Below are 26,978 nucleotides of genomic sequence, written 5' to 3'. Positions count from 1 at the left end.
TTTAGTTAAACTTTGTTCTAGTATTTGTATGGCAAATAAATTATTCGAAACATTATTTATTTTATTTTGAATGATTTAAGCGGAAGCACTTGTGTGGGTTTGCGGATTTTCCCGAGTCTGACGTCACCGAATCTTCGGTTGGCTCCGTTCTGGCAGAAAGCAACAAGAAAAGTGCAAAATGGCGACCCTGGACGATAGTCCGTCGCTATTTGCTGGCCAAGCATGGGGCAACTGGGCCGATAATGTGCCTTTTTCGCCAGAAAGTGGTAAGGTTACATATTTAAGAGCAAGATTCTGAAATATTTGCCAATATCATTAGGCATATTTTGAATAAACACGATTTTAAAATGAGTACCATCATTGCCTCTCATTTCACGATGATCTCAATTTGCACGAAATGTCACATAAAAACGATGTTTTTTCATCGTTACAGGTGCTGAGAGCTCCAAAGACAGTGACGATGACAATGGTCATAGTATGAAGCTAAACAAAGAAGGTAAATTAAACTTACTGGTAGTTGATATTTATTTACAACATACAATTTATTTTGACAGCGGCATGCGTATCCAAAAATTGTGGAAATCGTGTCATTTGCATGCAAATTTGATTCCGAACTTATGTTTGAATTGACAATACGACAAATGTCAAGAGCGACTTTCAGACAGTTCAGTGTTTCATGTTGCATCCTTTTAGCGTTCGATTAGTGTTGAAACGGCCAGAAACATACATGTATATTTGGAAATCGTATCTGTAAAACCAGGATACACTTTGGTTTGTGCAGTGAGATTTCTTACTACACGGTCGCCTTGTTATTTGTGTAAATGAAAAAAAAGTAAGTAAATACATAATGATGGCATCCTGTTTTAAAAACTAATATTTCTGTTAACATACTCATATTTAAACATAGTGTTGCTCTGTAAACGAAAAAGAGACGAAAGTCGGTTTGTCTGAATGGTTTAAACCAGGATGTTTTATGATTGCATGTTTATTGGCAATTATATGAGAACATATTTTTTATGTTTCTTGTTTGCACAGAATCAGCATTATAAACATGAATTACATTGATACCATGTCTCCATTTTCAGATTTGAATTTAAAATATGTAGAGTTACATGAAACATTTTTAAAATATATGCTTCATTTTATTTTGCTTTGCAGACTTGTTTCTAGGTGTATTTTCAGATTGCTGAGAAAAAGAAGTTTGCAGCTGGAGCTGATGGACTACCATTTCAAAATTTGTAATTGGTTATAACTTGTGTAAAAATTGACTCATGAAATTTGACATATAGTATTTCTTTAATATATGTCAGGTTAAACATGAATTTTCAACATTTTAAAATCCATCATTCACATACTGTGTGTAATTTGATTTTCAGAGAAAGGTATATTAATATCAATGTTTAAATGTTGAAATAGTATATTCTCAGATGTGAATTTGAGTATTCATGAATAGGGATTAGAAATGAAGTCTTGATTAATACTCCGGATCTCTGTCCCACTGTACTCTGTATATTTTTGTAGTTACAGTTGCTGGCAGTGGTACAGGGTCCTTACCTGGTAACATTTATTTTCGCTGTATTTGGTCCCACAATTATTTAAACACATTTGACCAGTGTCTATTTGGTCTTCAAACAGAGTTAATTAGAGGTTTTGCATTTTTTTAAGAGTGAAATGGCTAAAAATGAATCGGACTTAACAAAAATCCTATTTAACAGTACTAATGTGAACAAGAATTACATCCTGTATATATATATATAAATCTATATAGAAACATCAACGTTCATATCTAGGACAGTGAAGGTAAAGGTGCATTCCCTTTGTTGCTAGAGTAAAGATAAATAGAATCTTTCACCCCCTTGTGTGTGAGATAAGGGAATCTCAACCTGAGGTGGAAGATTCTTGAGTTGCGAAACACGAGGCATGCTGAGTGTTTGGCAACTTAAAAATCTTTTCCCAAGGTTTTAGGTTCCCTATCTCATCTTAAGGGGATGAATGATTCTCTCTTACCTTGTTGACCCTGTCATATACATAATGCAGTGTTGAAGTTGCAGACAAGATGCATTGTTGACATGATGTTTATGCACTGTCAATATGACAGCATACAATTGTTTTGATTGGGGAATCCCACGTCTTAACAGAAGGGTGAGACTTCAGATTCTTCCACCCTTCACAGGTGTGTCTCCCTTTTAAGCTGAAAAATATCAGCTTGTCACTCCCCTAGGGTTAGATATCCTTGTGCAGAATGGCGCTATATAAGTCATAAAATAGTATGGCGTCACATCATTAATGCATTGACATCACGTTAAAAGTAGCAGACCATGGAAGACAACTCTGGAAAAACATGCAATCAACGCTTATATTTCACGGAATCAACGCTTGTTGGCAGATTTGTGAGTGAAACAGGATGGGAGAAAACCAATCACCCGCTGCCTTAAGGGTGTGACAGAGAAGATTGCGATTGTATTAATCTTTCCCCACCTTGGAGGGTGGGACAGAAAAATCTCAAAACAAAAGGGTAAGATCCCTAAATGTTTGACCCGAGGCTTTGTCTTACACCTAAAGTGAGGAATTATTATTTTCTTTGCATCTGAAACACAAGTGGTAGTTTCAGCAAACACAAAAATACATTGCACAATTTCCAGCATATAGAAGTTATCTTCTGTGATCCGCTATTGTTGATGTGACATATTGCATTTATGATGTGATGTCATACAGTTGTTATGATGGGAATTCTGCCGTCTTTACTCGGGGTAAAACAGAAATATCTTTCCCTGACCAGAAGTGTGTTATTACTGTCTAATGGGGGAGAAAAGGTCCAATCAGACTGTGATATCCACACTTCCGGTCAGGGAAAGATATCTCTGTCTTACAGGGATAATCCTGGAGGGGGCCATTCTCTTGACCCCTCAAAACTGAAAATGACCTCTCCATGTTACATTTTTATTTTAATTTTACATTAAAAGGCTCGTCTTAATTTTAATATTGACTAAAAATTGCTGAAACGGCCCACTGCTCTCAAATTCAAAGATATTCCCTGGTCTTACCCTAGGGTAAAGACAGGAGGATTTCCCTGTCAAAACAATTATATGATGTCACATGAAGATAACTTAATCTGCTTGAAATTATAAAATTACCACTTGTATTTGATCTTCAAGAAGAAAATCATTTCCCACCTCAGTAGTAAGACTGAAAAATTGCACCCTCCGGGTAAGTTCTCAAAAGTCTGGCCCTCGGCAAAACCTCACGCTAAACATATAAGAATCTTGCCCCTTGGGTTGAGATTTTTCTGTCTTGCCCCCAAAGCAGGGAAAGATTATATTATCCTCTTACCCTGGACAGGTGTATCCACACTTTTACAGGTGTGAGATTAAGAGAATCTTTCACCCCCTTGGGGGTGAGACAGGGTAATCTCAACCCGAGGGGTAAGATTCTTAAGTTGTCAAACACGAGGCTTGCCGAGTGTTTGACAGCTTAAGAATTTTACCCCGAGGGTTGAAATCACCCTGTCTCACTACCAAGGGGGTGAATGATTATTTTTTTCTTACCCTGTCTACCCTCTTATGTATTTTGTATAGATGTTACATCAATGCAAGACAATGTTGATGTGATGCGGCTGAATTCTCGACATGACGTCATTGTATTTTTGCCGTGATGTCATGGTATTGTTGCTATGACGTCATACAATTGTTGAGAACGTGCAAAGAACATGTGTAGCTTGTCTCAACCCTAGGGTGAGACAAGGAAATCTCACACCGGTAAAAGTGCGGATATACCTTGTCTCATGCCAACCCTAAATTTAACTTGTAACCTTAACAGTGCATTATGTATATGCACTGTTGTGCACCCACTTGTGGTGAGATTGGGAATCTCAACCCTAAAAACATTCTTAAGTTAACTTAATGTAAGAATCTACCTCCTCTGGTTGAGATTCACCTATCTTACCCGCAAGGGGATGAAAGATTCTATTAATCTTGCAAGGTTTTTGACATGTGAATACACCTGTCCTTGGTAAGAAAAAAAACGATCTTTCTCTACCTAGGGAAAAACAGCTTGCACGCTTTATTATTCTAAAACATCACAACCCCATCATTTTTTATGCAATGTAACCAGGGTAGTGTGTTCAATTTTGTCATGTTTTATACACCATTGCCCTTGATGATGGCACAGTGTATACGGTTTTCCAGTAAAACTTAGTTTTATGGTGCTGAAGGAAGTATGGGAGAAACCCCCTCGATTACTCTTATTAGGAATAAACAGAGACTCAACTCATGGATAAGGTTTTTGAAGCTTAGCACTTGGGTAGGTCTTGTGCTTACCTTCAAAACTCTTACCCTTGTATTGAGATTTTTCGGTTTATATCACACTGGAGTGATAGACTCTTCTTTCAGAACAATGTGACAAGGTGTCATTTTGATCTGTCGGGGTTGGGGAGAATAGAACACTGTAACTGACATAACCTCATCAGGAATAAGCAATAATTAAGAAAGGTTGCTGTGAAGCCTTAAATCCAGTTGTGAAAGTCTATATTTGATCTACTGAAAATTCTTTTTTTTTTGTTCAACCATAATGTCAGTATCCAACATTTATCAAAATCCCAGGTAAGAGATGTGAGAAAAAGAGTCCAGTGGTATGTTGGTATACAGGGTAAGAAAATTCACTCTCAAGTGTAGAATTTCCATATCCCTCAGCATACCTACATCTGATGGATTCATTTTAGTAACCAGAATAGTCTTGGATAACTCCAAAGCTGCAACAGGTAAAAGACACATTTGTAGGAAAGTGAGAGTAGGCTACAGCCACAACAATGAGCCTTGCTCAGAAGTAAGAGTAAGCTTTCACTACTACTGGGGGGTTCTTACTTCAGAAGTAATATCAAGCTACAGCCGCTAGACTTTACTTTAGAAGTAGTATAAGTTTAAGCTCTAGCTGCTTCAGAGGAAACCTCCTTCAGAAGTATGAGTAGATAACAGCTACTAAAGAAGATACTTTCTTCAGAAGTGAGAGTAGCCAGCCGAGGACCCTAACTTCAAAAGTCGAAAAAGCTACATTTCCTAAAGAAGATGCTTATTTAAGTAAGAGTAGGCTAAGGCCTGACTGCACAGAGGATGCTTACTAACATGTTAAGCTGCTACTTAGGATGCTTTTCTCAGAAGCAAGAGTAGGTTGCAGCTACTACAGAGGGTGCTTGCTTCAAAAGTAATTGCTAGCTATGGCTGCTACAGAGAGCTTCATGAAAAGTGGACTGTTTTTTGTTTGTAACCAGCTGCAGCTTTTAACAAGAACACTTCATGACTACCTGAAACCAATTGCTGTAGAGATTTATTACTTTCTTTAAATGATATAGGAAAATACAAAAGAAAATTCGGTGACAAATTGAACAAGATCAGTTCCTAACAAACACAAAATATGACAACTTGGTGTCAGCTAGAATTCACATTTTACAACTTTTGAGAGTAGTTTAGAAAGACGTGGATGCAATATAGCTTACTTGCACTAAAAATAATAAAGAAGGTGCTGGTAATGTTTCCCTTGTAAGGTTTCCAAAGGCAAAGATCAAATCCTAGTAACTTCAGTCGGAGTAAATTCCAGTTTAACAGTAAATTGTTATGATTCAGCTGGACTTTTAATTTGACTCGAGGAGTTTCATTTGAACATTAAGATTCTGAATTATGAGAATTCAGTTGGACCATCATTTCAGTTGAATTCCCTTTTGCTGTGGAATAGTCATTTGGACATTATATTCCTTTCTGGTGTTCGAGGCAGTTTGTCAGTAAGTTTTGTTTGGAACAGAATACTTTTCTCCCGTAAACAGATAGAATATAAATAGTAGAACCAAATATTTAATGTAAAAAGTGGCTTTTAAGTATACTGTATCCAACAACCACTAACCTAATAATGTCAAATGAATGTTTATTACACGCCTTGTGTATCACTGAAGTGATGCAGCCAGTCCTCTGGCCATACAATACAAAGTCCTGTAGTTCTACAAGATGTTGTATTACCCCCAGAAGTCAAAACTCCTTTTAGCTCGAATTCATTGGTTGTTATTCAGTGATCAAATCAATGAATCAAAACAAGAATGGGGTCCCATCATTTGAGTGCCACACGCTATGGTTAAGTGACATTATTCTGTCCTAATAACCTAGTGTCGAAGTAATATCAATGCTAGAATCCCATACCCTTAAGGTAGAATATCTCCTCACTTTTCTACTGCATACAGGCTTTAATTGTTTTTTTCCTGTTAGATTAATGTTATTTCTTTTATTTTCATGCAAAGGTTGCTGGTCTTTTAAGGAAGTTTAAAAAGTATTAACATACAAAGACCATGACCAGTAATGAAGTGGTTAAGCTTTTGAAAACAAGAGGTCTGGAGATTGAATCCAGATTCACTGGTAATAATTGGGCCCCGCATCAGAGATGTGGGTTTGCTATAGTAGTCACTGTGTCGTCAATCTGTCCGTCCACCCTTTGGCTCCGGATATTATCTTGGAATCCAAAAGACTAATTTTTCTGAAATTTGACATGCTGATACACTGATCTACATATGTCCAATCATATGGGTGTAAAAAAATTCAAGGGTCAAGGTCACTACATATCTTGATTTCTGATACACTATGATTATGCGGATATGCAATAGGGATTCAAAATGTTTGGTAAGTTCAAGGTCACTATTACTAAAAATTTACCATGGGGGAGAGGGAAGGTAGGTTTGGTCAAGCACAAAGGGAATTCTTGTTGACTTTAATAGGCATTTGACCTAATTTAGCATGGGTCACCCCTGGGGCATTGTTGAGTATTGTGATAAATCTTTGAAAGACTATTATGTGTGTCCAAGGATTTTTGAATGCATGCATGTATAATCTTATAATTCAGAAACTATATTCCAATATGGCTGCTATGGCTTCCAATTTACTTTGACCTTTAGAACTATAAGGTCTGGTCTGATTTTGTTCATATTTTGTGGTGAGTGGTGGCGGCTTCGTTCTGGACCATTGGACCACGTCACTACCCCAGAACTGTGTCAATGCATGTACAAACTTAATCAAAATGTTGGGAGGGCTATTCAGATTAAATTAAAAATTTAACAGTAAGTTAAAGAAGAAAAAAATGGTGTTGGTCACTTGTGTATTTTTAGCTCACCGGGTCCGAAAGACCAAGGTGAGCTTATGCCATACCGTGGCGTCCTTCGTCCGTCCGTCAACAATTTCTTTAAACAACTTCTTAACCACTGATTGGAATTTTACTACATTTAACTAGAAGCATCCCTAGGTGATGGGGATTCAAAATTGTACAAATTGTTTGGCTGACTCCCCAGGGGGCTGAGGGGCGGAGCAAAAAGAGGGCAATTTGGCTATATTGCTTTAAGTGACTTCTTCTCTGGAACTAAGAGATGGATATCAACCATATTTGACTGGAAGCATCCCTAGGTGGTGGGGATTCAAATTGTACAAATGGTTGGGCTGACCCCCCAGGGGACTGTGGGGCGGGGCCAAAAGTGGGCAATATGGCTATATTGCTACACATGACTTCTCTTGAACTAAGAGATGGATATCAACCATATTTGACTGGAAGCATCCCTAGGTGGTGGGGATTCAAAACTGTACATATGGTGGGGCTGACCCCCCAGGAGGCTGAGAGGCGGAGCAAAAAGAGGGCAATTTGGCTATATTGCTTTAAGTGACTTCTTCTCTGTAACTAAGAAATGGACATCAACCATATTTGACTGGAAGCATCCCTAGGTGGTGGGGATTCAAAACTGTATAAATGATGGAGCTATATTGCTATAAATGACTTCTTCTGTAGAACTATGCCATGGATATCGATCATAATTTGACAGAAGCATTTATGGGAGGCAGGGATTCAAAATTGTAAAAATGGTGGGGCTGACCCCTAGGGACCTGGTTTCTTAGTCACAGCTTGGAAACAGTTGAGAGCCCCACCCTATAACCATATACACAATTGCTGAGTATAAAGAGATGAATGAACATATGCTTCCAGAATGGCCTTGGGGACTACCCCACCACTTGGAGACTTAACCCCTGGGTCATAACTTTGAAATGGTTAAGATCCCCACCCCAAAACTGTATATACAATTGTTAGGCATAAAGAGACGAATGCAGTCATGATATTTGAATTGACCCCAGGGTCCGCCCCAACCTTGCAGACTTAACTCCTGGTTCATAACTTTGAAACGGTTGAGATCCCCACCCCAAAACTATATATACAAATGCTGGGCAAAAAGAGAAAAATGCAGTCAAAATATTAGAATTGATCCTGGGGTCTGGCCACAACCCGAGGGACCTAGTTTCTGAGTCACAGCTTGGAAACAGTTGAGATCCCCACCCACAACCCTAGGGACCTAGTTTCTGAGTCACACCTGGAAACACCTGAGATCCCCACCCAATAACCATACATGAAATTGCTTGGCATGAAAAATCTAATACAGATATGCTACAAGGATTGGCCTTGGAGTCTGGCATATTCCCTTGGATCTCATTTGGAGAATATTTGCCATGATTGCTAATAGTTATCCAGGTGAGCGATACAGGCCCTCTGGGCATCTTGTTTCTTTGTATAGCATTTAAACGTGTTTTTGGATGTATATTTTTGCTGGTACAGTACTGTCATTTCCTAGACATGTACTGGACATAAATGTCCAAATAAAGTTTAAACCATTAAGTTTGGGTTCAAATTTTGTATCTATTCCAGGCATTTTCAGTGTGAATGTTTCAGAATTTATTTTACAGGTAAAGAAGGAACTGTTCCTGAGCGTTTGATTGCTGTTAGATTAATGGTTTCATGATTATATTATATTTTTTTCAGATCTTAATATACTACATCCATCTATTTTACATTTTGACTCGTAGAGTTTTAGTGTCAGATACACTTACATTATTATGTCACTGAGTGTTTTTTCCCAGTAAACAAACAACTTTTGAGTGGTGCTGATGATGGGTATAAGTACATTTGTATGGTATCAGTATGGAGAGGTCACCAAGGAGGATTTCCCTAGCGTAGGAGTTGAGCAGGAAGCTAGACGGGTTTGGTGTCAGGAGTATTCCTGTCTATAGACCTAGAGCTGAAACCTTGACACTTAACAATGTTTTAACCTGCTGCTATCATCAGACCGTGAACTGTTAAAATTGCTTTTCTTACTTGATCAGGCATGTGTTAGTAGGTCAATCTATTTGCACACAATTTTTGTTACCACTTTTTATACGCCCGTCGAAGACGGGGACGTATTATGTTATCACGTGAGCGGGCGGTCGGGCGGGCATGCGAACGATGTCCGCTCGATATCTCAAGTAATTATTAACGGATTAACTTCAAACTTCACCACAAGGTTAATTACCATGAAAGCTCGGACAAGTTCGATAACCGCCATTATCCGACCATAATTTGTGGAGTTATGCCCCTTTATGGACTTGCCGAAACAGTGTCCGCTCGATATCTCGAGTAATTATTAACGGATTAACTTCAAACTTCACAACAAGGTTAATTACCATGAAACCTCGGACAAGTTCGATAACCGCCATTATCCGACCATAATTTGTGGAGTTATGCCCCTTTATGGACTTGCCGAAACAGTGTCCGCTCGATATCTCAAGTAATTATTAACGGATTAACTTCAAACTTCACAACAAGGTTAATTACCATGAAACCTCGGACAAGTTCGATAACCGCCATTATCCGACCGTAATTATTGGAGTTATTCCCCTTGGTTTCATTAATGCGATGCATGTGTTCCATGATGTTGAATTGCACTCATTGATCTACCAGTTATGTTGAATGATTTCTCTTTCAATATCAATTACTCACAAATACTTCATATATTTCAATCATACAAACAACTGCTCATTCAATGTGTGACGGGCGTATTAATATACTGCTCGCGGTAACCTTGTTCAGAAAATGCTAGAGAGGCTGAGCATCTACTATTTAGGGATCATAATGCTAGTTGATATGCACCATCCGTCAGTGTATCTTTGCGCCTTCAGTGAAAAGCTTGAGTTTTAGATATCTCATTTAGCCTTCTACTGGTTAAGTTTGTATTTACACCATAGCATGGCAACATTATGGGTCTACACCTGTTTAGATTTTGATGGTCATCATTCAATATGTAAAGTCAAAGGTCACACTTAAACACTATGGAGGGTAAATCTATGCGAGTCCCTGTTCAAAAAGTTCAAGTGACCTATTGCCATAACTTAAACTGAAACAATACCAAAGCGATTTCATCGATACTCATGATGAGAACATAACCCAAATCGTCATGAAAAATGTTATTATTTTATAGAAATTCAGTATGGCACAACTGCCATTTTAAAAACTTATTTCTAATCTAAATTCAAAGTCTAATGGGCTGATTTAACTGGAACTTGGTAGCGATGATTGACTGATGATGGTGACAAAATGCTGTTATTTTTCAGGTCAATCAAAAATCCATTGCTACTGTTAAAAGTGAAACTCAATCTGTAATTTGTCAATTATACTGCAATAATTATACTACTTATATAAAACTTTACTAGGAAACAAGTTCCATCATGGTTATTGAGGCCAATGAATGGTGAAAACAATAATGAATTTCAAGCCTTTGTTCTCTACACATGGCTCTTCGGATAGGAGCCTACGTTACTAAACAAGAAAACCTATTATTTATCATTAGAAATTTGTATAATTGAATGGTTGTTCATGTGGTTTCATTGCTGATGTGTTGGGTAATGAAGGATCTTGCTATTCAAACTCATTATTTCCAGTTCAGATCTCAACAACATTTATTTTACAACTCCAGTGTCTGCTATGGCCCATGGGTCTGTTAGTATTGTGCATGCTTCAATTTGAGATGGATCCGAAAACAAAAAAGCTGTCCTGCAGACATTTTGATTTTGCATGCAAAGTTGGTTACCGCTATATCATATCTTCGGAAGTACTGAAGTGACCAGGCCTTCTTTTCTTTCCATGTAAAGATTGTTCAAGCAATTCAATTTTTGAAAAGTACTAAAGGGACCATGACTCAATGAAAGATCCCCTCAATTTGAAAGGTATCGGAAAATTTAGCGCAAGCTATTCATAAATCATGTTGCAGTAAGGTTTGCATGCTCACATTGGTACTGGGACATGTGCTTGTTCAAGAACAGAACCAAAGAATTCAGATAAAACCTCATTCCATAAAGTTGATATGGCGGGTGTATTATGATTGTTCCAGGACTTCTTGTTTATTGTAAATTGTACCATTTCAGTGATGCAAGAACACTTTTTATTGGTCAACAACCATGGGTTATTAGACAAGAGACTGCATATACATGCCCCAGTAATAAATAACATCTAACAATAGCCCCATATCTAGATCACTCATTGATGTAGTAGAATAGATATAATCAAGAAGATAGGGTGTTGTGATAATCAAAAAGATAGGGTGTTGTGATAATCAAGAAGATAGGGTGTTGTGATAATCAAGAAGATAGGGTGTTGTGATAATCAAGAAGATATGGTGTTGTGATAATCAAGAAAATATGGTGTTGTGATAATCAAGAAGATATTATGTTGTGATAATCAAGAAGATAAGGTGTTGTGATAATCAAGAAGATAGGGTGTTGTGATAATCAAGAAGATAGGGTGTTGTGATAATCAAGAAGATATTGTGTTGTGGTATTGAAAACTCAGGATTTCTTTCCTGGCATTTTCGCATCCCCATAATATATTCCACTATATATAATACATATACATTTGTTGATCAATTCTTATTCCATACTTGTATCCTGAAGTTATAAGTGAAACTGATGTAGCTAAACAAAAGTATCACTGAATAAAATTGAGACTTGCATACAAATAATCAATAGGTGTTAGTAGCACACAATCAATAACACTCCATTATGGTACAATATGCAATTAATTCTAGTTAATCAGGTGTTTTGTAAACTTAATATAGGAGTCAAATTGTTAACGCTGATTTCAACTCGGGAAGTCTGATGTCTGCTAACTACAGCTACACTACCGGCCTGATAATCTAAAATATTACAGCGACTCGAACAATTCCAATTTGTCAACAGTAAAACCATAATTAGGCCTTGTGAAATCCAACCATACAATGATACCCATATCATGATGAGTCATGACGAGGTGTGTGCATACCAGACAGTCAATTTGGAGTAGATAATTGTGATGCAATGATTTATTTAAATAAGCTGCTGCACAATTTACTGAAATTAAGTAACTGAATAGAAAATTTATAAAGCTTTTCAATAATCAATATCATCTCTATATCAGCAGCAACTGTTATCACATCTAGTGTTTACTCTTTATATAGTTACATACCTGTACCTGAATGCTAATTTGTATCTCTGTAGCAAAGGTAACCGTTCCCTCATCAGCTGTTTATAATATAGTTATATAAAATATTGGTATGTTTATGTGAAGCTCTTCATCAGCAGTAAACTGTTCCCTCATCAGCTGTGTATTAATTATATAGATATTGGTATGTTTATGTGAAGCTCTTCATCAGCAGTAACTGTTCCCTCATCAGCTGTGTATAAATTATATAGATATTGGTATGTTTATGTGAAGCTCTTCATCAGCAGTAACTGTTCCCTCATCAGCTGTGTATTAATTATATAGATATTGGTATGTTTATGTGAAGCTCTTCATCAGCAGTAACTGTTCCCTCATCAGCTGTGTATTAATTATATAGATATTGGTATGTTTATGTGAAGCTCTTCATCAGCAGTAACTGTTCCCTCATCAGCTGTGTATTTAATTATATAGATATTGGTATGTTTATGTGAAGCTCTTCATCAGCAGTAACTGTTCCCTCATCAGCTGTGTATTTAATTATATAGATATTGGTATGTTTATGTGAAGCTCTGCATCAGCAGTAACTGTTCCCTCATCAGCTGTGTATTAATTATATAGATATTGGTATGTTTATGTGAAGCTCTTCATCAGCAGTAACTGTTCCCTCATCAGCTGTGTATTTAATTATATAGATATTGGTATGTTTATGTGAAGCTCTTCATCAGCAGTAACTGTTCCCTCATCAGCTGTGTATTTAATTATATAGATATTGGTATGTTTATGTGAAGCTCTTCATCAGCAGTAACTGTTCCCTCATCAGCTGTGTATTTAATTATATAGATATTGGTATGTTTATGTGAAGCTCTTCATCAGCAGTAACTGTTCCCTCATCAGCTGTGTATTTAATTATATAGATATTGGTATGTTTATGTGAAGCTCTTCATCAGCAGTAACTGTTCCCTCATCAGCTGTGTATTAATTATATAGATATTGGTATGTTTATATACATGTGTATCTGTTTATCAGCGGTAACTGTTCCCAAATATAAATCTCATCATTTGTATGACAAAAACATTTCCTGATATGAAGTGTATGTAATGAATTATTTAAAGGATTGACGGGCATGGCAACCTCAAGTTATTGGCTGTGTACCTTAGGGGTGGCCACTAACATTGTACAGCGGGCCAGACATTGATTTACATAGGAGAAAGTCAGTTCAAGCCAGAAATACTGAGTCCAGATTAAAAAAGATAATTCTTATGAATGAAGAGATTTCGTGTTCCACCTATGGTCAAATAGTCATGCTATTATCTCTTCATCATCACACTGCCATAAATCTGGAATTTGCTTGGTGATGGATACAACCTAAATGTAATTATTCATTGAAACCTAGAATTGGATCATTTTTTGCTGACCTTGAGTGTAGCTTGAAGTAGGCTGTGTGTATTGGTATCCCACTTGACATCAAGATTCATTAGCCTCTTGGCGTAGTATTGATCAGTAAAACAAGGCTACGATTTATCACTTGTAGGGTGATTATAGTTGGGTTACACAATCCCTCTTGACAAAGTCTATGGTACCGATTGAAAACAGGGTTTAATCGTAAAGGTTCAGACAATCCCTCTTGACAAAGTCTATGGTACCGATTGAAAACGGGGTTTAATCGTAAAGGTTCAGACTTTGTAATCATACACTGTTTGGAGACAGTGTTGTTTTTCCGCTGTTTGACAGTTCCATTATATTTGGTCTGTCATTTAGCAGTGTATATTGGTATTGATCAGACTGTGTGTGTGGCTATAATACACAGACAGATATGTAAAGCATTATCTTACTTTAGGCTGATTTATCAGCTGCTGACATGCCAGGTCCATTCAAATGGCCACCTCGGAGGGGGTAACATTTGTGGGGGTCTAGGATTTACGAGAAGGCATACTAAATTTGTGAGGGGGGTGGGGGGTCCATTTGACATATCATTGCTGCATGATGCCTGCAATAGAACTGGTCGCCCTAGGTATAGGTTTCAGTGTCTAGAACAGTCATTTGAGGGAGAGGGCATCCATACCTGAGTCTTGGACATAGTACATGGTCATTTGAGGGACAGAGACACAAGACAAAAGAAATTGTCATTTTTAGGAAAAGGGCACACACACTAGAGTCTAAGAACATAGTCATCTGTTGGAGAGGGCCCACATACTAGAGTCTGGGACTTAGTCATCTGAACATGAAGAAGAGGGAATACACACCAGGGTTTGGGACATGGTCATCTGAGAGGTTGGACACTTACACTAATCTGAAACATGGTCACCTAGGAAGATAAACAATAATAATTTAATCTTGCCTGTAACAAGCATTTTCATTGGCTTAACAATTTATGTTATCAGCCCATAACGTAAAAAATGACGTCGTCGTTTGTAACGTCTCTTTTGATTGGCTGATACTGCAGCGCAATAATTTCTAAGAGAAAAGAGTCCATGAATAAAAGTGGATTTCCACAGGGATTGTGTATAGTAGATTAAATTATAAGGATTAACTTGAATATATTTTATATTTTTCATGTTATGGAGCTATCACACAAAAAACTGGAGTGTACTCTCATCATAAACCGCTTCACGGTTTATTTAGAGTACACTCCTTTTTTTTGTGTGATATCTCCATAACATGAAAAATATATTCAAGTTAATCCTTAATTACAGTCTGGAAAATAGTAATCTGAGGGACAGGAAACACACATGGGAACATCTTAGATAGAGGGCATTGATATCAGATCCTCCTAGGTGCACTAATTGCTCAACATCTGCACCATTTGTCATGCACCACTTGATTCAGAAGTAAACATCCCCGTCCCCATGCTTTCTAGATCTAAGATTGAACTGTTTTGTGAGGAGGTAGATGAATGATGTCTACTGTAGATCTGTACATTCCATTTTTATTGCACATTTTGTTATCAGTGTTCAGCTTCTATTGATGAATTGAGTATTGTATGAATAATTGATCTGTTATACATTCCAGGCGAGCAATAATCTTCATTGCAGATATCTTATGAATGATATAGTAATGTTGTGATTGGTTTACAATGATGAATGTTATTATCTTTAATATCTTTCAGGATTTTCATTGCTTACAGTGAAGACGGATTCTGTTTTTAATGGTGTGTTGCAGGTTTTCCAAACAGTCCTCCTCTGTGGAGTTGGGAGTTATACGAGTCAGCAGTAGTACATGGTTCAGTTTATTAATGAAATGGTTTTGGAAAAAGTAGTATTTTAAAGGCACCTTTTGGTTCATTTTCAGATATGGGTCTTTTTGGAGAATGTCCATCACAAGATGAATTCTACCTTGTTGTTTGTGAAAAGTGTGACAAAGTTGTCAAACCTAAAGCATTCAAACACCACCTGCGTAAGTAGCCTTACTCATAAACATCCATCAAGCTGGCCAAGGGTCAGATTTGGTGATCAATTTGGTAAAAAATATATTGATTTTGTTGATTTATTATGAAAATGTCAATTACTTGTAGCCTTACATTTGTTGTTTAATAGCCTGGTAATAAGTATGCATATATTCATTAGTATTTAATACATAATATAATGAACCTGAGTAGTAACACTTTCTGATAAAGCATTAAACATTGTATTTTAGGGCAATTTTCCCTTGTTTAGTATGAAGGTATGAATCTGATAGCCAATTTCAAATCCCAAAATGTGAAAAAAATGACATTGACCGACTTCTTCATCACATGTAAAACTTCAGGTTCTCGTTGGTTGTTTTGTACGTATATACATCATTATTGACTTGCCTTTCTTGTTGTTTTTTGGGGCAGTCCAAAATTTAATGTGAAAATTACAGGAGATCAACAGAGACCATATTCATGAAACCATTCTCATGCTTAAATATGAACTCAAGAATAACTTTCCCTGTTTCGATGTGTTTTTCAATTAAAGGTTATTGTCGGCTATAAGAGGAAATCACTTTGTCCTTCCTGCCAACAATCTGTCAACAATTTAGTTTTTAATCGATTTCATCTTGTGATTATGTAGACCACCAAAATGACTGCCTTTTGAGTCAAACTTAAAATGAAACCTGTTTGAGGGATTAGAAAATGTTATAATCCATTTGAGGTATTCTTGTTTGGATTTTCAAGTACAAATTAGTTGTCATGGAGTGTACAAGTACTTAAATGAAATTAATCTAATGAAAACAATTTCTATCAGAAGCAAGTGTCATCATTGCTACGTCTGAAATTAACGGGAAAATTATTAGCAAGTACCCAACATACATAGTTTCTTTAAGTTTAAAGATCCCTTCCCCATTGCGAAAATTGTGCAATGCAAGAAAACCCTACCTTGCTCGGAACCCTGATTCCCAGTTAATACACTAGCTCTTACCCACTGAGCTATCTAGCAATGTAGCTAGTACTCTGCTCAAGTCGTGCCCCAGTTATAACCAAAGTGAAATCAGGATAGATTACTCTATGTACAGAAAACTACAGTGGAATTCTCTATTGTTTTGCCTGCAGCAGGACAAGGGTTCTTAAGCTCTTTCTAATATTTGTTTTGGTGTGAATCTACCTCACAAATTGATATATGTTTATTGTACATGTGTTACAGGAAATAGACATGGGGAATCTGGAATTCCAAAAACTACTCAGCTCATACTGCAACGGTCAACCCATTCCATGTCCAAACTGTCCGCCACCACTCCATCTCCCACAAAGTCAACCTCTGCTTTCAAACTAGGAACGTCAGTGCCAACAAAGGCTAGTGTCAAAGAGGTTCCTCCTTCAATCACCAATGCACAGAAAATGGGAGCAGCTGTGAATGCCAAACTTAAAAAGAATCACACAATGCCTGTGGTGAAAATGGAGCGAATGGACCTGAACAAGTACTCAGGCTCACACTTAGAATCTACGGGCAAACCTCCATTAACGAACGGGACGTTGAGTAAAAGTTCTAATCTAAATATTACAGGCAAAAATGTGGCCAAGAGTCCTGTCAAACCAGATTCACCAACCTCACCTGTATCGCAATCAATGACATTGGCCTCACTGGTCGTGAGCAGTCCATCTGTGTCGGTGGCTAGTGCCACCCTGACTACTGCCATGACAACGTGTGTGACGACAACCATGACAACCTCGACGGCACTGACATTAGCACCCTTTGTGTCTCCCTCTTCCTCATCAGTATCCAGTAATAATATCTCGATCACTAGTGTCGGTAACACCGCTGTGCTCAGTGCCAACAACAGTCTCAACAGTAGTAGTGGCAGTGAGATCAGCCTGGGTAGTGTGCCCTCGTCTCCTGTACTAACTCCCAACAAACCCAGTAGTGGCACTGCTGCAGCTACCCTAAAGACATCAAGTAATGGTAGCCTGACAAGTAAAGCAGGAAGTGGTGGTGCCAGTCACAGTAGCAGTGTCACTAAAACAGCAAGTGTTAGCAGCATCATTAAGTCAGCAAGTGCTAGTAGTGTAGCTAAGACTAGCAGTCTTGCTAAAGCTAGTAGTAGTGTGGGATCTCTAAGTAAGTCTATCCGTGGCAGTGGTGCGTCCGGGTTAAAGACTGGTGGCAACAGTAATACCAATAATAATGCTGTCAAGAAGAAGCCTGTCATACCTATTCAAAAACCAGATAAACTCATCCCGTGTAAAGGTAAGTGGTGAAAAAAGTTGTTTCATTTTCTGAATTAATTCTCTTAGAACTGCTTTATCATGAACTATGAACAAAACAGTAAAGCAATTTGAATTGAAATAATGATACATCTTTGTTTACAGATCGTGAATTTGATGCAAACAAACATTGTGGTGTGGTATTTGAAGATTCAGGAAAACCTTGCACACGTTCACTCACCTGCAAGGTAAGAGGTCTACAACACGAATTGTACAGATAATCTATGAAGGGTTAACTGTCATGATAGGACACAGTGAACCAACTGGTTTTGGCTCAATAATATATGTTCTTGCAATGCTTTTGTGTCTCTCTAAGCTATATTAAAGCATGTTTTAATTTTGGTTCATATAGCAACAGAAGTTCTCCTTTTGTACAACAAAGTTTCATATGTATCTCTGTAGACTCACGCACTGTCTCTGAGGAGAAAAGTGCCTGGGAGGAGACAACCCTTTGATGAGCTGCTGAAGGAACATCGAGCTGCCAAAGAGGCGTTCCTGAAACAGAGAGCTGAGCAGAAGGCGGCTCAGCTGGCAGCATCCATGGTGACCTGTGGTGGCAACACTGTCAAGCCAGCACAGCCACACGGTGCCTCACCATTAGTGCCACTGGACCGAGGTTTGACCTCTGCGAAAGCTGGCAACCATGGGTCTTCAGTGAACACATCCAAGGAAAGCTCTTTACAATCCCGCCTACTGCACTCTGGAGCCATGTCTCCACAGAAGATATCGAGGCCTGCTGTCGTCAAACCCAACAACATCTGTCTCTCTAGGTCAGTAGGAAGTAGGATGATAAATAATTACAATTTTTTTTCCCCTTTTCTTTTCGCCTTAAACTTATAATGGCATCAGTGCTGTTTCTTGTTGGCCAATTGCCTTTCAAGCAATTTCTGTGTTGTTTTGTTTCATTGCATAAATTAGCACATTTGTGCAAATCAACAAGTTCTCTGTTTAAATGGGGAAATGTATTTTGCTTTTTTTCAGAAACTGCATAACACTTGACAGAGTTAAACCAGTATCTTTCTATCATTTTCAAAGAGAAAGGTTAAAATTAGCTGTAGATAAAAAACTGGTACTGATGCTAATCATTTGACAAGGAGGCACTCTGGTGTACTGCAGGCACACCATATACTTACGGTTGATATTAAGTGCTAGATTTCGTGTCTCCTTTGTAGATCTAGTGGCTCAGGAAGTTTACATTCACCTCTGGCATCTGCTCATCGGGATGAAGCAGGGCCCTCATTTACCCCGGCTCCTGACCCTCAAAGCAGGCTCAGTGATGGGGAGGGGGAAGAGGAAGACGGAGAAGTGGACAAACCTGACCGTTCATACCTCCCCTATCATCCACGTCCAGCAGCAGTAAGTATTAACACTATTTTTACTAGTAGAGGTCACATGGGATTATTTATGGCTGCTTTATGTGTTCTGTTTAATTTACCTGTAAATCTAACAAATGAATTACTGTATACCTTTTAATTTTACCTGGTGTAGGCACCTATTTGCTTGGTTTTGATTTACGATTTGCTAGCAGATAAACTATCGTATGTCTCTAAATAGATCAATAAATTTCATCTCTGTTTCTTTTCAAAATTGTTCTACTTTCTTGCCCATAAGTGCATAATAATAATTTCATTCGTAAATTATTACCGTAAAAACCTGAAAATATCTACATCTATGTAATTGGGCACCCCTAACTTCAAAATTTATTTCAATACAAAAAAACTGCAAATTACACGATTTTTACGGTATGCATTCCTAAAACCTGAAAATCAAATCCCTGGTGAAAACAAGTCAATATACTTAACTTATTTCAGAAAACATTTTGCTTTGTGTTGTAAATTAGTAATTACAAATCCAAAGGTTATTTCTGAAAACTAAGACTTCAATGTGTGTGCATGTGTTCTTAGATAATTCAGATGTGAGAATGTGGTTCAATTAATCACAACATGAAGAAAATTCAAGTTCAATAAATACTCTCAAAATTGTTTAAGCTTTAAAATGAATTTGTCTTTGTTTGACAGACTTGTACATTTGGTGCCCGCCATCATACCTTCAACAGTCGGGGGTGTAATTTGTTCAACAGACGGGTGGATGTGCTCCGGGCTGCTTTCCTGAAAGTCCTCGAGCGACAAATCAATCCACCGCCTCCAAAGTAAGCCTCCAATCATCTGTGACATCTCTCTTTGTTCCTCTCTACCTCACAAGTGCATTCCTGTTTATGCTGGAGAAAAGTAAATCTGTGCTTACAATGCACTTACCTATAGAAAAGTCACCGACTATCATTCTGAAGATGTCACCATCATGTCATTACTTTATGCAGCGTAACCAGGATAACATCATCAATTTGGTCATGAATGCACCCTTGATAATGGCAAAGTCTACTGGTTTCACCATAACGATAGGAAGGTGTAGGAGAAAAGCAATCAATCATTCCTGTGTTGTTAAGACAATTCTCAATCCAGAATATGAATTTTAAAGTTTAGCGCTCGAGAAGTCCTCATGCTTAACTTTAAAAGTCTTACCCTCGGGGATTTTTTTGACATTCCTCTGTCTACACCACCCAGGAATGATAGATTCTATGAGTCCTTACTCTATTTAACATGTTAACAGATTATGTTGTGGGATCAATTCAAGAATTTTTAATGAACAAACAATATCTAGATCGAAGGGAAATAACTTGTTTACTCATTTTATGATTTTTGTGTTTCAGGAAACTTTGTGTGGAGTCAAATTTACCAAAAGAACCTCAGTTCCTGTCCAATTCCAAAGATCCTTATGCGTTTAACTTGATTGACAGTGCCATGGGTGGAGGGACACAGCAGTTCAATGCTGTAGTGAACTCTACCGTTGTAAACAAAAACAATGTGAAACCAAAATCTAAGCCCTCCAGTAGCTGTAGTAGTAGCAGCAGCAGCAGCAGCAGTCGTAACAAGTCACGGGAGGGTGCAGTCAGCAACTCTGGGGGCTCGCGCAGCCCTGCCCACTCAGGAACCTCTACATCTAGTAGTACAGGGGCGGTGAAACGCAAGCGTAGTGGCAGTGGTGGCCCCGCCTCTAGTCCTTGTACCACTTACAACAATGTAGTCGGTGGCAATACCATGTCCATCAACTCGAGTAACACTGCGCTCAACAGTCATACAAACAGTAGTCCCCTCACTGCCATAGCTATCCCCAGTGTCAATCTCAGCTCTGCCACTCTCAGTCACTTCAATGCCAACCTGGCAGGCAGCAAAAACCCAAAGAACAATCTGTTAAAGGACTTTGGACTTGTAGTGCGGAGTATAGATCCCTCGGCTATAGTTAACGGCCAGTACGTGATAGGGGGAACAACTGCTCAAATCATTGATGAAAAAATGCTTCAACAGACTCACATTATCTCTGGTGGGAACAAGGGAAACTCAGCAAAATTAGTCAATAGCCTTGAGGCATTGCAGAAAAACAATTTGATACCTGCCAATGCTATCCTTGTCGACAGTGCTATGCAACCAGGGACAATGCTTACACCCGTTTCTGTAGGCTCTATAGGGTCTGTGCCCAGCAATACCGTCATTTCTCTAGCCAACAGTTCTATGTCTCAGGCACATCCGAGCCCCTCCACAACTCCGAGCCAGCTCTTCAGATCGGTATGTATCAGAGGGACAGCAAGTCAGTGTAAATGAAATAAAGGCATTATATATAGTGTCCAGAGACTTTTCCTGGCAAACTTGATCAATTAAAATAGGCGATAATATAAATTATGAAGCTACCAAATGCAAAGTCATGTTGAATTCATAGCTTTACAAATACAGTATGTTTTGGATTTTAGTGATTGCACAAGTGGTGCCAGAACATTAGATATCACCGGCCAGTATCAATCTTGGGCAGTTTTATGAAATTAGATATGCAAAATATTTTGGCTCTGTTTCAATTGGTAAGAGTTTTCTGATGAATGGGTCTTTATTTCTGTACATGTATAAGGAGATATTACTGAAAATGTAAAGAAGGGTGTACTTTCTATTGTCCTGCCAGTATGCAGTGACTTCAGATATAATTACAATGAAGAATTGGAACACCTGTTTACCACCACACTTGATGTATCAAGCATAGCAATGGAAAATAAACCAGGCATACCTGATGGTATAAAAGATTTCCTGTGATTGATTATGTAATTGTATACTAATATCGAGGGAGCGATGAGTTTCCCATGGACATTGAAATCAACAAAGAGTATTGAATTCATCATGTTGTTATTTGTGCTGTATGTATTTTTACAGGGTTCTCTCAGTCCACAAGTTTCCTCACCTTTGCCGAATGGAATCACTCAGTCGGTGGCGGGTAAGTGAGCTTATCATTCTCTGCAAATAAAATTGGTCAGCTGTATGACTATTTTCGGACCCCTTGCAGAAGTGGGGCTTTTATCTGTGTCCTTCATTGGGTACATAGATAAAAAAAAGAGAACAGCTACCACAAATAAAACACTTCGATAGATCTTTATCTTTCCATTTCTTTTCTTTCATTTTGGTAATGTTTCATATGCACTTCCTGTTGACTCATTATCTAAGCACAGCAAAAGCTTACAGGAAGATCATATACCGGTAGTATTATGTCGGGTACAGCTCGGCTGACTCAAGTTTACAAGTATGACCATGAGATTTTGTATCAACTTAATGGTTTCATAAATGTCTAGTTATGAAGCTGTAGGCGAGGGGCAGCACATATTACAACAGGCATCTGACCCTTTCTGTTTACAGACAAAAGCAGCAGTAGTCACCGCCACACACTGATCCATCACCACAAGGGGCCACAGAAGCCCATGATGGCCCAGTCCGCCCTGCCTGGCCTGCTCTCTACTGCTCAGGTCATCACCTCTAATAACAACCCACAAGTTTGTGCTAGTCATGTCTTCACACAGCTCGCTCAGCTTCAGGTCAAACCCGGGGCCAAGGCAGGACCCAACAAGGTCACCATGCAACCGGTGTCCTTGACATTTCCTTTGACCAACTTGGGAACAGTGACTGGTCAGCAGCCTCAAACGCACACCCTGTTTATTACAAGCAGTGACGATGGCACGCGACACGAACTTCAGCACCAGCCAGTATCCAACTCCCCGTCTAGTCTCATGTCCTAGCGCAGGCTAATGTTACAGTGCTATACAGTCACCTCTGTTGTCTTTCACAAAGTTCATGTCATGACTGTCTTACATGGCCTTAGTGCTTTATGATATATCTAAAATTCAAACATCATTCATGGGCCTAACATGTTAATTGAAGGTGTTGACAGTTTTGTTGAATGCCAATGATGAAAATACTGCATTGAAAGAATTGAATAATCATTAGTCAAACACTGGATGTCTACGTATATAATGTTCATTTTCGTTCTTCATTGATTTGTTTAAAGGTGCTTAAAACAATGTTATCTTGTTTTCAAATCTGTTAAATTATCATATTTTGTGTTCAAACAGTAAACATTAAATCACATTTTGGAGACATGCAAAATTCGTCTAAATAGTATAAGATTATAGTTATAAACTTCAACAAGATATTGGCTGTAATAGACTGTTTTGAAATCATTATGGGGAAAGTGTGTTTCAAAATGTAAATGAATGGCATCCATGCTGGTTAAGCTGTCAAGAGGTGAAATAACATTGGCATAATAATACTTGTTTCAGATACTGAGCCCTTCTAACAAAATCACTCAACTCACTGTCAGCTTTGAGGTGCAATTCAATCTGAATGACATCGGTATTGTGACAATAAATCTTAAACTGAGTTAACCTGGATTCAATTAAGAACAGCACAATTGACATCAAAATTAAGAATCATAAAATAGTGCCATATTTTGGAAGACATTTAACCAATTTGAAACTATCCGTCATTTGCACACAACTGATGAAGTATAAGAACTGTTGGCGATAGAAAATAACTTCGCAACAAATGCATTTTCATTTTTTGTCTGGGTTACTTATTTGTATATCATGTGTCTGAAAGGCCTGTTGGACAGTCATGATGGCAAAATTCCTTTACTGGCTATCAAGTCGGTTTGTGTACATTCATTCCATGGGAGATGTTAATAGCTGCAGTACAGATCACTAGGCATAAAAACTATTTGCTGGTGGTTTATATCCTGACAGATTTGTACAATGAAAACTCTTTGCTCTGTGGAAAATGAGACTTTAGATTTTGAGTTACATTTCTTTGCAATTTGAACAATACATGCTTTATTTTGTTCTGGATGATTTAACAGTGCCGTAGTTCTGCCTAAACAATATAAAATACCCTACTTCTGTCTAAACAATGTGAAATGCCCTACATCTGCCTAAACAATGTAAAATGCCCTACTTCTGCCTAAACAATATGAAATATCCTACTTCTGCCTAAACAATGTAAAATGCCCTACTTCTGCCTAAACAATATAGAACGCCCTATTTCTGCCTAAACATCTGATATTCTATAAAAGTAATGTATGTAATATGTACCACATCTCAATTTTGTTGATCACTTTAGCTTCTGGGTTGTTTTGTAGAATGATTAATAATTACTAAAGTCAAGACTGCGAATAATTTGCCATTCCTTCCTCCAAAGAGCACCTCGTGAAATAGCCATCTTTTTGTGCTATGTTTAGTTTGTTGTAATGAGAAAATGAGTTTTTGGTTGAAAATTGTACTAAAATCAGTTTCTTTTTTATGCATTAACCAGAAGTGTGACTGGAGTAATTATTTTCTTTGTCCATCTTTCTTTGGAAGGGGGGGGGGGGGATACATTTCAATATTTAAAGTTATGAATGGAATTATACAGTATCTAATTTTACTTAAGTTATTCAGCAAGACTAGAGGATAAGTGTGTATGCTACAGAAGTACTTATATGGGAGTGTTTTTGTATAAGTTGGCGAAAATGTTTTGAAAAACATTAATTTCAGAAAAAATTATTGAAAAACATTTTTGCATCATATCACACTAGCAGCAGTGCTTACCAAGACATGAGGAAAAAATATGAAGGCTGAAAAACTATCAAAGGTCACAAGTTAACTTGGATGCAACATCCCGAAAATTGATTCAACTCTTGGTAACAAATGGATTATAACAAACTTGTTACATTTGTTAACCAAGATGGAATGAAGGTCACATGTCAAGATCAAGGTCATAAGGCAGAAAGGTTTTTTTATATATCTTTATTTTCACAAAGTAACATGGCATAAACTGCTGAGGCTGAACAGAAGACTCTAAGATTTCAAGATGTTTTTTATAAAATTTCAAAAACAGATTTTTTGCGTTTGTTTTTCTCCAAAGCCTTTGCAAACCGTTCAAACTTTTATATGAAAGTTTCTTTATTTTCTAGTTGATAAATATTAAATAACTAGTTTTTTTTTTTTTTTTAAATGTACTAATAAATTGAATGAAAAAATTCACTATTTGCAAGGTTTAGTGGTTTGATATGGCAGGTGTTTGTCTTTTTGTATTGTTTAATGGCTCGAGGACTGGGTTGTACATGGGTCTGTATGATTGAGAAATTGATGTTTACTTCACATGTGTGAGTTGTCTCCCATGTTAGAGCTTATTTTTCTTTTTTAATAGTAAACAATTTACTGCTGTGGAAAAAAAAGACAAGTGATCCTGTTATCTCATAGGTTATCTGTGATATTATCAGTATTGGAAACTACAAGGATGCAATTTTTCATATCTCATATCAAAAGATTTCAAGAAAGGAAAAAGGTATTTGTAATCTCATGTTCTCTATTGATGAACACATTGTAACATTGTAGCTAACATTAATATTTAAGTATGGCTACTTTGTAAATATCCATGTATTTTTATTTGTAAACATTTTCAGTATGTATGAGGAATTATCCTATTTATTATAATAGATGGTCTATTATGTCTTGTACATCCTTAAAATACACATTGTCTTGTTTAAAGTCAGTTTTTCATCAGCTCCATATTTATTTGTCTATTTCAATTATTAAAATGAATGTCCTTCCATATTTAGTAGAAAATTACAGAAGATGTATTTTGTATATTAATTATGCTGTTTTGTGATCTTGTGTTTCCTTTACCTGCCCTAACATGTCAAAACATTTTGTGTATGCTATTCCCACCCTTATTCAGGTTTATGGAAACTCAGTATCTTTGGTAATGCTAAAATACTCACATTGCAGAGATGATCTCAAATTTACCTAAATATTTCAGGTACACATTACAATTTTAAGTAAAATATCCTAATCTTCAAAAAAATAAGTTGCCGTAAGCCTTGGTCATCTTTTGATAGACTTGTTCTCTCCCTTGTAACAGAGACTGGTGTGGGTTTTCACATTATAGTGCTTGTTCAGAAACTGTTTATTATCAAAAATTGAATAGTATTATTACAGTGATAGATTTTGGTGCCTTACCAAGGCTTTTAAACCATATTTTTGCCCAACACAACATTGTTCTGACAGGTGGCAAATTGACACGGTATTAAAGTGGAGGGAAAATGACTTCCAATTCACCTGTTCAATTTTATTCCTGAAAATAGAATAAACAACGAAATGTCCTATTTCTAGTCAATATCTTATTAAGAGTTGATGTGTCAAAATGGAGTCATAAAACCCAGGCTAATTTTTACACCACAAAAATAACAGTATGCACAAAACATTCTCGGGTGTGCAGATCTGTCACAAGCAGAACGTGTCATTACTGGTAGTCTTATTAGTTTGAGGGTTAACCCATCATAACACAATTTCTACATAAGTATGATCAGAAATTTCAGATGACTATATTAACATATGTACCTACTTTTATAAGTTAGACATAAGTGTTTTTGCCAATTTTGTTTCTGTGATGTATGACAAGCAATGGTAGCTATCAGATGGACTATTAAAGAGATTATATATGGATGTTTGAAAATGCAAAGGAAAGCAAGCTTGATAGATCTGGCGATGTGTGTAAGTGTGTGTGGGTGTGTTGGATGACAGGAAAGTCATTGTTTAGTCAAAGGTATACCCAATATAGGTTTTGAAATATTGACAAATGACAAAATGTTTTGTTTTTTTGTTTCCATCGTATCCAGCTGAATATTG

General features: G+C 37.4%; 1 protein-coding gene across 1 annotated transcript; it reads left to right on the top strand.

Annotated features, from left to right (window-relative positions):
- Positions 1 to 108: 108 nt before the first annotated feature.
- LOC110456251 (ataxin-7-like protein 1) lies at positions 109 to 26,978 on the top strand. The gene is made up of 11 exons (XM_021506867.1): positions 109 to 266; positions 434 to 496; positions 15,580 to 15,684; positions 16,893 to 17,933; positions 18,056 to 18,138; positions 18,353 to 18,720; positions 19,123 to 19,306; positions 19,969 to 20,099; positions 20,658 to 21,570; positions 22,201 to 22,261; positions 22,678 to 26,978. Exons 1-11 carry the CDS (start codon positions 179 to 181, stop codon positions 23,052 to 23,054), a joined length of 3,414 nt encoding a protein of 1,137 aa, XP_021362542.1. The 5' UTR covers positions 109 to 178; the 3' UTR covers positions 23,055 to 26,978.

The sequence above is a fragment of the Mizuhopecten yessoensis genome, unplaced genomic scaffold (assembly GCF_002113885.1).
Source record: "Mizuhopecten yessoensis strain PY_sf001 unplaced genomic scaffold, ASM211388v2 scaffold1011, whole genome shotgun sequence".
Classification (NCBI taxonomy): domain Eukaryota; kingdom Metazoa; phylum Mollusca; class Bivalvia; order Pectinida; family Pectinidae; genus Mizuhopecten; species Mizuhopecten yessoensis.
Note: the sequence above shows the minus strand (reverse complement) of the source record. Positions and strands in the feature narration are given on the sequence as shown.